Below are 11864 nucleotides of genomic sequence, written 5' to 3'. Positions count from 1 at the left end.
CTTTATATGTATATATATTTGAATAAAAAAGTACAAAAGAGACCATATGAATATGAAATAAAACAAATTCTGTGCACTGACAAACTTCCTCTTTTCTCTACAGCAGCTCACACACACAGGACCATAATAACCATAGACCATGTGACTTCCTGTTATATGACATTATTGAAAATGAAAATAGATTAGTGATATATATTGTTTAAATCTTATTAAACCTTTGAATGACAGAGTAAATGATGATTTTAAATCAGTGGTGATCAAGACGACAGTACAGTGATGATGATGATGATGAAGACGATGAAGCGTGAACACAAACTGTTTCACTTCAGAGAGAAAAAACCTCATCAGTGAAACAGGAAGTGTTCATTAATGTGTGTGTGTGTGTGAGTGTGGGAGAAAGACTGACATTTCTTCACAGATTCACTTTGTAAAGGTAAGTTCATCTGATCATTTTATCCTTTATTCTTCAGTTTAAGTTATGACAGGTTGTTATGTTAAGTCAAGATAAGTTAATATAAGCTAATATAAGTTAAGTCAAGTTAAGATACGTTACTATAAGTTAAGATGAGATAAGTTAACATACTTTAATATAAATTAATATAAGTTAATATAAGTTAAGATAAGTCAAGTTAATTTACGTTACTATAAGTTAAGATGAGATAAATTAATATACATTAATATAAATTAATATAATCTAAGTAACATAAGTTAAGATAAGTTAATATACGTTACTATAAGTTAAGATAAATTAACATACGTTAATATAAATTAATATAAGCTAATATAAGTCAAGTTAAGATACGTTACTATAAGTTAAGTTAAGATGAGATGAGTTAAGATACGTTAACATAAGTAAAGATAAGTTAAGAAAAGGAAACAGTTAAAGTTTGCGTCACTCTCTTTCTTCATGTCTTCAGATGGGGACATTTGGAGGCGTGGCCTCTTCTCTCCACAGATCTACACTCATCGACTGGTGTTTGCCTGAGTCACCTTTGACCTCTGCAGGCACACACACACACATTCAGATGTCTTCCACAGACAGGTCACATGACCACACCTCAGTGAGTCCACAGTCCATCTCTGATGAAGGACACATGAGACCGTCAGAGGATGTGGACGAGGAAATGTTTGTCTTGCCCAGGAGCAGCCCGGTCATCTCCAGACACCGAAGACACGTCCACACGTTCTGTCGTCCATCAAGGTGAACACACATACACACACACGAATGCATGCACGCACACACAGACTCAGGTTCATTAGGTGTGTTCCTTGTCCTTTAGCGTGGACGTGGACACATCGTCGTCTCTGAGTGGACGTGACTCAAACATGGTGAGATGCAGAGACACTTCCTGTCCTCGCTCATCTCTGAACCACTTCCTCAACTCTTTTTTCCACCTGCCGTTCACCGGACAACAGCATGAAACCCCACCCACTGCAGAAGGAACAGGTTTAAAATCACGTACAAATTCAACGTAAAGACGCGTTTGTCGCAGAAACGACTTTGTTAGATAATGTGTGTAGCAACATTTGCTAATGGTAGCAAAACTGCTAACAGTGTTAAAATAAGTGGCTAACATTAGGAACTGTTGCTAACGTTAGAGGCAGCTGGCATTAGCAATGTAAACATATTTTACTAGCATAACTAGCATCCGCAACTAGCAGTGTGGGTGTGTGTGTGTGTGGTTGTGTGTCAGGTCACAGACACAGGTGCAGCAGTAATTTCCCAGAATTCTCTGCAGAAATCTACAAGACCTGCAGTGAACTGGAGAAGGTAAGGATTTCACTGATGATGATGGTGATGATGATGGTGATGATGAAGATGATGACACTGTGTGTGTGTGTGCAGGAAATGGCTCACCTGGTGGTGGTGGACATGGTGCTGGAAGTTCTGGAGAGTGTGAAGTTTACACTGAGCCTCGAACAACAGACGACAAACACACACACACATGAACACACAGACAGTCGTCGTCATGCAAACACCTTCTCTGTTCTCTCCACTGACAGCGGCTTTGAAGGTTCAACGCAACTTTATTTACACACAAACAAATGAACATGTGTGGTCAGAACATTCCTGACCTTCATCTTCATCATCATCTTCATCTGTGTTTCTGTGTCAGAGAGTGGAGAAGTCGTGAAGTTGATGCCACCAGATTCTCTGAGAAGGTGAGACAGACAGACAGACATACATACCGTGTCTCTCTCTCTGAGTGACCTCATCATCGTATCCCATAATGCAGTGCAGAGTGGTTGGCACAGCAGCTGGTGCTGGAGTTCAGGAGGGCGTGGCTACCTTCCCATGAACCTCGGCGTGGACGTCAGAGTCTGCGCAGCTCTCTGCAGGAGGTCAGAGGTCAATGTCCTGGTGCTTTAATCACGTACATGCTGTTGCTTCCCTCTAGATGGCACTAAATCCTGCTCACGCTGCCATAAATCTTACATTTATGACGTAAACGTGACAGAAATTTCATGTAAATCACTACATTACAATAAAAACTTAGCTTCCTGTCTTCAGTTGCCTGGAACAGGAAGTGTGGCAGCGAGGGGCGGCAGCATCAGTGTGAGGAGCAGGATGAGAGGAACGCTGAGCTGGACACCTCCACGCTTCCAGATCCTCCTCAATGTCCAGCCGACACTCAGGTCGCCATGACAACCACAACAACAACAGCATCAGCATCAGCATCACTAACCTGTCGACCATGTTTCCTCCTGCAGACGCAGCGACGTCATGGCCTCACAACACTTCCTGTGTGCAGGATGTGGAACGGAGGTGGAGCCTCGTGAGTACGAACACTGGTGCAACACTGCCCCCTACTGGACTGGAGAGTGGATCAGATAATCATTTAGTCTAAAATAAAAACAGAAAAACTGTAATAAATAAAACCATGATCTGTATGTGGTTTAAGGTGTTAGCAACTGTTGCTAACATTTGATTGTTAAGATGTTAAGAAGCAGATTTGCTAATGGCAAGTTGCAAATGGCAACTAGCATTAGCAACGTTAGCAACCATAGCAGAGTTGTTAACAGTAGAAATATTAGTGATGTTTCTTACTTTGATCATGGACATGATCTTTGTCAGCAAATGTTAAGAAGCAGCTTTGCTAATATTAGCATCGATTGCAAATGTTATAGCCATTAGCTGGTGTTAGCAATGTTAGGAGTTTTGCTAATGTTAGCAAAGTTGAAAACGGTAGGAAAAATAACTAGCATTAGCAACATTAGCAACTTTGATCATGGATATGTTTGTCAGAAAATGTCAACTTTGCTAACGCTAGAGAGGTTACTAGCATCAGCAACTAGCAATGTTGCTAACTGCTGCTTTGATTGCACATGATTGCGTGTGTGTGTGTGTGTGTGTGTGTGTGTGTGTGCAGGATACATGAAGAGACTGAGGTACTGTGAATACCTGGGCAGGTAAGTGAATAAAACATTGTTTATGTCTCTGAGCTCTCTGCAGCATTATTGATGACTCTGGTTCATTGATGATTGATTGATCAGGTATTTCTGTGAATGTTGTCACACTGGAGCTGAAGCTGTGATTCCTGCTCGTGTTCTGTCCTGCTGGGACTTCAACAGGTAACTGTTTCAACTGGGTGTTTTCACTGAGAGTTACAGTGAAGACACTCACTCACTCACTCTCCCACGCACACACACACACACACACACACACACACAGGAGTTGTTGATCCACTGCTGCATTAAAAATCCTTCGTTTAGATTTAACTCAATGACACAAAGTGACCACACAAGGCAGCAGAGGATCAGCAGCTCCTGTGTCCCTGCAGCTGAGGTTTGGTGTGGGAGAGTGAGTGGTGTCTAACAGTGAGATACAGATATGGTCGTCTTTTATCATTAAAGCATTGACGTGACTGAAGTTCACTGGGATGTTGACAGATATCCAGTGAGTGATTTCTCTAAACAGCTGCTGGACTCGGTCTGGTCTCAGCCGCTGTTTGAGCTGAGCTGCGTCGCTGAGATGCTCAGCAGCAGCAGCAGCAGCAGCAGCAGCAGCAGCAGCAGCATCAGCAGCAGCGGAGTGAAGGAGCTGGACAGGTTCAGGGTGAGCAGAGGATTATTCTCCTTATTATCATCATGATTATAAAGTCATTCATGTATGAGCATGCTCATGTTTGCTGCAGGTGCTGCTGGAGCAGCTGCTGGACGTCAGGAAGCTGCTCACACACTGCAGGTTTTCAGGAAGGTAAACACACAGGGTTCACATCTGTGTGATTCTCTGGTGGAGATCATCCTGACGTGACATGTTTCCACAGAGTGACGTCGGAGTTGTCGCAGCTTCCCTCTCACCTGCTCTCTGAGCGCCCGCCGCTCGTCTCCATGGACGACCTTCAGAGGCTGAGGAGAGGTCAGCTGATGACCCTGACCCGAGCCGTGCTGCAGTCTGCGCTCAGCCACGTGGAAGACTGTCAGGTGAAGAACCATCATCATCCTCAGGTCACATGACCTTTGACCTCAGGGACAAGTAACAAACAGAGTCAACGGCCAGCAGGGGGCGACTGCACTGGTCTATGAGGTTTAAACTGTCTCAGAGTTTCAGCTTCATCTTCAGTGGCGGCCATTTTGTGAATGATGTTGACATTTAGAGGAAAAGTGAGACACTCATGACTGTGATTGACAGCTGCTGTCGTCCAATGGGAGGTCACTGCAGGTGACGTCACAACGTCAACAAGGCGTCGATCAAACAACTGCAAATCTGGAAGCTTCAAAATGAACTTTGAGATTTTTGAACCCGAGTTGACCGAGTTCCAGATTAGAGGAGGGATTTTCTGATTTACTGTGAAATAACATTCAATGAAAGTCAAGTTAAAGTTAACCTGTGATCCTAACTCAATGTGATGAATGAATGAATGTGCTAACCCGATGCAGCGTTAAAAGACTCTTTTCAACTGCAGACATAAATTGCTGGATTGACCTGGCCTCAGGCTAATGCTAATGCTAGTCACTCCACAGATCGTTATGTTTATTGTCCGTTTTAAAACTTCATGACAAAACATCGGGAAGTTGGAAGAAGATCGACGACGACTGATGATAACAGCAGTAATGTCAGCAGCAGTGTTAGCATCACAGTTCAGAAGCTCAGAAATTATGTAAACGCCAACCTCTCTTTCATCTTCTTGTGTTTTTCTCTCAGCTTTGTTTGGCTCGAGGTTTTATCTGCGAGTTCTGCAGAGGGGGTGGAGTCATCTTTCCCTTCCAGAGCGACACGTGCAGTCGTTGTCCAGGTAACGGGTCACTAAAAACCAAACAAATAAGTTTGATCATGAGGTCATTTACATCAGATTTAACAGTCAGATTATGATGTCGTTACCATCAGATGAAATAGTCAGATTATGATGTCGTTACCATCAGATTAAACTGTCCAATTATGAGGTTGTTTACGTCAGATTAAATTGTCAGATTATGAGGTTGTTGGTTAAATTTAGTTAAATTAGCGTCATATGTTCGACAGGTGCCACCCCTGACCTTTGACCTGGAAATAATAGATAAGAGAGAAAAAAACGCGCTGAGTCATGTGATGAAGTTAATGGACAGTAGAAAAACACGATGGATTGATGGTTAGCATGCTAACAACTAGCTGCAAGCTAAAGTCATTATGGTGTGCGAACCAGAAAATGTTATGGCTAAAAAAAGAGGCATATCGCCACCTAGTGTAGTGGAGGCAAACACACACACACACTCAGTTTAGCTCCAGCATTAGACTGAAGCGTTGTTTTTTCTGTTTACTGTTGTTTATGTTGTTTACGTTGTGTGTGTTTACAGTTTGTAAAACCTGTTTCCACAAAGTGTGTTTGGGAGAAAAGTCGTGTCCTAAATGTGAACGAGTGAAATCACGAAGAAAAGTCACAGAAGAAAAACAAGAAAACTCTGCTGTCATGTAAACAAAGATGTTTCTCTACTTACTATAAAGATTGATTTATTAGAAGTAACAAATATAAAGTTATTGAATTAAAATTGTTTGTAAAATAATTACAATCATGAAAATGTGATTTTGGTTTGATTGTTCTGTAAAGTGCAGGAAACATAAGAAACAACTGAAATATTCTTGTTTTCAAACTTTTACACAAAACATTGAACTGAAGCTTTACTGTTATTTGTTTTAATTATTTCATTTTATTGTGAATTCTGTCTGTTATCTGTTATGAAATGTACAGACTTTTATCATCATTATAAGCAGGATTATATTATTATAATGTTATGTAGGTTTTTTATGTAGTAATCCCCAGAAAAAACTCCTGCGTCCCCACTGTGGCTTGCGACCCTCATGTTGGAAACACATTTTGTTTATTGCCACTAAATAAAAGATAAAGTGATAAAGTTCTGATGATAATGAAAGTTTCTGAACTCTGCTGATGCACCAGCAGGTGGCGCTGTTGACCTATGGAAGAGACGCAGGTCATGTGACCTGAGCTGTAAACCTCTCCACCACCAGCAGGGGGCCTCATTTCTGAGAGTTCTGAGAGTGAAGCCTGTTTAATGTTAAAAAAGAAACTGAATAATCTGTATAATCTATGACATCACTGAGATTTAACATAAACACATGAGTTACATTATAAAACCACAATTAACCAAATGAACTCTGTGCACACACACACACACACACACACACACACAGGAGCTGCTGCTGCTGCCTCCATCACTAAGTTCACGTCTTAAAAATAAATTCAGCATTTGAAAATCCAATGTTCAGTTTGACCTCAGTGACACAGAGTGACCACAGGAGGCAGCAGAGGACCAGCAGCTAAACTCACCGATCTCCTCTATGCGGTTTGGTGTGTGTGTGTGTGTGTGTGTGTGTGTGCGTGTGTGTGTGCGTGCGTGCGTGTGTGTATCGATCTTCATTGATTAGATGCTGAGTCATGCTGACAGTGACCTTCACAGTCTGTACAAACATGTTCCCATTAGTGTTAAAGTTAACGCAGTAAAAGTGAGATCCTGCAGCGAGCGCTCGTAAAGTCTGGATTATTTCCTCTTTTCCTCTAGTCACAGATGGTTTGAATGAAAGTTTCCGACATTATATTTTAATCACCTGAAAAACTTTACTTTGATACTGGGTTAAGAGTTTAGAGTTTTAATCCTTCTCTTTTGTACTGGTCACACTGTCATGTGACCAGACATGGTTGCCTGGCAACCTGTCTGCATGTGTGATGGGATTCCAGCGCTTTCACTGAGCAGAGACAGGCAAGTGTGTGTGTAAGAGACACACACACGCACACACGCACGCACGCACACACACACACTCCAAACCTCACAGAGACAATGAGTGATTGCAGCTGCTGCTCCTCTGCTGCCTCGTGTGGTCACTTTGTGTCACTGACATCAATCTGAACACTGAAGAGACAAAATCAGACATTTGAACTTAATGGAGGCAGCAGTGTGTGTGTGTGTGTGTGTGTGTGTGTGTCCTCACATCTGTGTCTCTCATGTGTTTGAATGCTGTAAAAACAGCTGTTTTTCAGAATAAAAGGTGTCAGAGAAAAGCTGCAGACTGAAGCTCCGCCCCCTCCCTCAGGGCAGGGGATCATGTGACCTGTGTTTGCACTCCTGTAAATACCTGGAGGAGACGAGTGGAGACGTGTTTGTCCTCTGAATTGAAACCTCAGTCTCTCACACACACACACACACGTTTAATCCTCCTCTAACTCATTTGTCTTCAGACATGATGAGAGGGTGAATCCACTGGTTCACTTGTGTGTGTGTGTGTGAGTGGTTTAGTCACAGGTTAAAGTTGAATAAAAAATGACGACATCAGCTGCAGATGTTTGATTAAAGATCTTCAGTCACAGTCTGTGGTTTGTTCTTCCAGTAAATGATGAGGAAACAGGAAGTGATGCGCAGTGACACACACGCTGATTTCTCAACAACACACACGTGTGTGTGTGTGTGTTATTACGGACCAGTCAGGACCTCTGTGTGTGTGTGTGTGTGTGTGTGTGTGTATTACAGACCAGTCAGGACCCTCTGTGTGTGTGTGTGTGTGTTATTACAGACCAGTCAGGACCCTGGGTGTGTGTGTGTGCTTACAGACCAGTCAGGACCTGTGTGTGTGTGTGTGTGTGTGTGTGTGTGTGTGTGTGTGTGTGTGTGTTATTACAGACCAGTCAGGACCTGTGTGTGTGTGTGTGTGTGTATTACAGACCAGTCAGGACCTCTGTGTGTGTGTGTGTGTGTATTACAGACCAGTCAGGACCTCTCTGTGTGTGTGTGTGTGTGTGTGTTATTACTGACCAGTCAGGACCTCTGTCTCTGTGTGTGTGTGTGTGTGTGATGTGTGTGTGTGTGTTATTACAGACCAGTCAGGACCTGTGTGTGTGTGTGTGCTATTACAGACCAGTCAGGACCTCTGTGTGTGTGTGTGTGTTACGACCAGTCAGGACCTGTGTGTGTGTGTGTGTGCTATTACAGACCAGTCAGGACCTGTGTGTGTGTGTGTGTGTGTGTGTGTGTGTGTTATTACAGACCAGTCAGGACCTGTGTGTGTGTGTGTGTGTGTTATTACAGTCAGGACCTGTGTGTGTGTGTGTGTGTGTTACAGACCAGTCAGGACCTGTGTGTGTGTGTGTGTGTGTGTTGAAACATAACTCACTTGTGTGTCATCATCATTCTTCCTCGTGTGTTGTCAGAAGTTTTCTGTGACATCATCGATGTCTGGAAACAGATAAAAGAATTTCATCAGAGTCAGACCTCATGTGTTCATGTGTTCACAAGGGCCCACTTTTTAAATCAATCAATTATACATCTACAGCCATACATTTATCATTCTGTAAATTAATAAAAACATTATTTTAAACATGAACACATGAATGAATGAATGTGAAAAAAATTGTTCCGCAATTTTGTTTTTGGTTCCAAAAAATAAACATGAGTCAGCACAGCTCTGCATTCAAACATGAAGTCATGTCATAGTTTAAGTAATTTTATTATAATAATAAAGACATGAGTGTCATGTTTGTCCTGCTGACCTCTGACCTCTCTCCTTCAGTCCAGTGAGAACACACAACAGATCCTTTGTGTTTTTCTCCCTCTCACTCCACACAAACCACCTCCCACAACCATCAGCTGACCACACCCCCTCCCCCGTCTCGTCCACAGTGAAACAAAAAGTTCCCACGGCGTCGTCTCAAGAGACACAAACACACAAAGATGGAGTTTAGAGATCTTTACCTGTTTGATGAAAAATATCAGGAAACTAAAGATTGTAAACCACTCTCTCACACTCACACACACACACACACACACACAGTGGTGTTGGCAGTAAAAGTGTTTACTGTGCCAGACTCAACCCTCCTCGCCCCAGCTTTAACCTTTGACCTCACCCATCCCCCTGGTCAACTCAACAGTTTTGTTTCGTGACTTCCTGCTGTGTGACCTCTGACACACACAAATAACTTCAAAATATAACTAGCAGTTTTTTTCTGAATGAATGAGAAACTAGAAAAACATTAGTTCAGAATAAACATAAAAATCTACAAGTAAATCATTTAAAAACATTCTTAATCCCACATTAGATTAACAATGTTAATGAAAACAGCTGTGAATGTTAATGAGGCTTTTATTCTGAAGGAGCACAGTGTGTGAAAGTGTGAAGTGATTTTTCCACACGTGACCATGACTCAGCAGAATTGCACGATGAACTGCAGCTGTGCTGAGTCATGTTTCTCTGATTTAACACGGAACTGAAACATCTGCAAAAAATCATGGCTCAAAGTCACAAGAATGAGGAGAAAGAAAGCAGGTGATGAAAGAGTGTAATCAAATCTACGACGTCTTGATGTGACACGGTGTCACGAGGAGCAGGTTTATTTACACCTGAGACACCTGAGAATAATCAGCAATGTTGTTGACCCGTTACTATTACTACAATATTCACTGTGATTGTATCGTGGATTTTGATGGAAACAAAAGCAGAACATGTGCACAAAATAATAAAAGTAAACGATAGCATTATTTCATTACGTGTCACTTTATCCAAAGCGACTTACACTTTTGAACCGAACAGTTATGTCTTTTAATATACTTATACAACACTTCATACAACAAAACAATTGTCATAGTTTACCACTGCACCATATGAGAATACATGAGAATAATCAGCACCGAGCTAACGTTAGCATTAGCGTTAGCGCCGAGTGGTTACTAGTGATAAAACATAAAAATACACCGAGGTCACTCACAAAACCGCGGCGACATGAATCCAGGACACACGATATAGACGTTCACACAGTCAGCCCAACTCTCACTCGACTTATACGACGGTTAACATGACTTTTCACACACATTTAGACAACATTACCTCCACAGTTGATCTTTTCCCGGGTCTGACTGTGACGTCACACGTCACGGAACGTGCTGCGTATCCAAGGTGCAGTTACAAACTACGACAGCAGATGGCGTAGTCCCCTTTTAGCTGGATTGAATTATAGACCTTCTTTCACGCGGTTACATTAAGAACATGATCACGTCTTTATCTCACGCTGCCACACACACACACACACACACACACACCTCTAGAGAAAACCAGTCATTTTAGCTGCTAATGTTAGCATCGCTGTCCAACAACTTATACTACCATTCGGCATTATTGTTTTTGAAGCCATATTAGCATGTTAGCATATAAATCACATACTTTGCAGCCTCATTTTCAGTGAAAACAAAATGGCTGCCAGTAGCAGAGGCACATGGAAAACAGATTTAAGCCACTTAACGGCACACTTAGCACACTTAGCTAACACAATCTACGACATCTGAACAACACGCTCACGTCTTTATCTCACCGTCTCACACACACACAGAGACAGACACACACACACGGCCTCCATCACTAAGTTCAAATGTCTGATTTTGTCTCTTCAGTGTCTGAAATCCTTTGTTCAGATTGATTGAGTGTGTGTGTGATGATACAATGTATCAATATTAATAAAAAACAAACCTCTGGACTGTCCCACAGTGAGGACATGAGGACAACCCTGAGGACCTGACTAGTTCAGTGGAAATGAAGCTCAGGTGTGTCAGGTGTTAGCCACGCCCCCTCTGCAGTAAAGCACACGTCAGTGAAAGCAAACACTTCAAAATAAAAGAACCATAACAGGACAGACTGAAGACAGACTGAAGACAGACTGAGGACAGACTGAGGACAGACTGAGGACAGTGTCTCAGTGTGGATTAAAGGGTCAAACCAACACTCATTGTTAGGACGGTGAAAAGGCGTCGTCATGGTAACGGTCAGCTGGTTCCTGCCCAGCTGTCTGTGACTGTGAGGCTGTTTTTCATGGATGAAGGAATGTCAGCTCCACCCCCGTCAAACCCCTCCCCCCGCCCCTCCCCCTCTGCATTCACACGCCTGCACACAAAGATGGACGTGACAGGGGTCAGAATAACACACACACACACACAGTCCCAGCCTCAACATGTTATCTGAGAGCAGAGACACAACAGAAAATGTCTCACGCACACACAGACGTCCTCCAGTGTGTCCTCTAATAATCTCATTCTCCAGCTGTCATAATCTCAACTCTCACTGATAATCTCAATACTTTCATACTTTTCATTCTGAGCTCTTTATTCAACTTAGTCACACTTATGTTGTTCGTGGACAAAAATGTCCACCATAGAAAATGAATGGGTAAGACTTTACACACACACAAGCACACGCTCACTCTCCCACACCAAAACCCAGAGAGAAAATCAGCGATTTAAGCTGGCAGGGACACAGGAGCTGCTGGTCCTCTGCTGCCTCGTGTGGTCACTCTGTGTCACTGATTTTAATCAGAGTGAAGGATTTTAAATTTGAACTTAGTGATGGAGGCAGCAGTGGATCAACACCTCCTGTGTGTGTGTGTGTGTGTGTGTGT

General features: G+C 42.6%; 1 protein-coding gene and 1 long non-coding RNA gene across 8 annotated transcripts; one reads left to right on the top strand and one right to left on the bottom strand.

The window, feature by feature from the left end:
• Positions 1-38: 38 nt before the first annotated feature.
• On the top strand, positions 39-6330 carry rubcnl (rubicon like autophagy enhancer). Of its 3 annotated transcripts, XM_044018930.1 has the most exons (17): positions 39-433; positions 918-1201; positions 1281-1447; positions 1695-1771; positions 1847-2015; positions 2118-2163; positions 2238-2343; positions 2513-2637; positions 2713-2777; positions 3372-3411; positions 3496-3573; positions 3856-3990; positions 4021-4057; positions 4137-4198; positions 4269-4425; positions 5147-5237; positions 5776-6330. In XM_044018930.1, the coding sequence occupies exons 2-17, from the start codon at positions 918-920 to the stop codon at positions 5892-5894; spliced, it is 1758 nt and encodes a 585-aa protein (XP_043874865.1). In that variant the 5' UTR covers positions 39-433; the 3' UTR covers positions 5895-6330. The 3 variants fall into 3 exon arrangements, with proteins under 3 accessions (XP_043874865.1, XP_043874866.1, XP_043874864.1); XM_044018931.1 differs by having other exon boundaries at positions 3892-4057; XM_044018929.1 differs by having other exon boundaries at positions 3856-4057.
• On the bottom strand, positions 2009-11296 carry LOC122764925. Of its 5 annotated transcripts, none has more exons than XR_006359904.1 (6): positions 10943-11296; positions 10307-10420; positions 8600-8661; positions 5115-5248; positions 2688-2845; positions 2009-2334 (listed from the first exon to the last, which is right to left on the bottom strand). It is a non-coding gene; the product is annotated as an uncharacterized LOC122764925 (long non-coding RNA). The 5 variants fall into 5 exon arrangements; XR_006359906.1 differs by lacking the exon at positions 10943-11296 and having other exon boundaries at positions 2009-2108; positions 2191-2334; positions 10307-10512; XR_006359902.1 differs by lacking the exon at positions 10943-11296 and having other exon boundaries at positions 10307-10512.
• Between the last annotated feature and the right edge of the window lie 568 nt (positions 11297-11864).

The sequence above is a fragment of the Solea senegalensis genome, unplaced genomic scaffold (assembly GCF_019176455.1).
Source record: "Solea senegalensis isolate Sse05_10M unplaced genomic scaffold, IFAPA_SoseM_1 scf7180000017765, whole genome shotgun sequence".
NCBI lineage: Eukaryota > Metazoa > Chordata > Actinopteri > Pleuronectiformes > Soleidae > Solea > Solea senegalensis.
The sequence above is the reverse complement of the archived record's forward strand: the minus strand, read 5'-3'. Positions and strand labels throughout refer to the sequence as shown.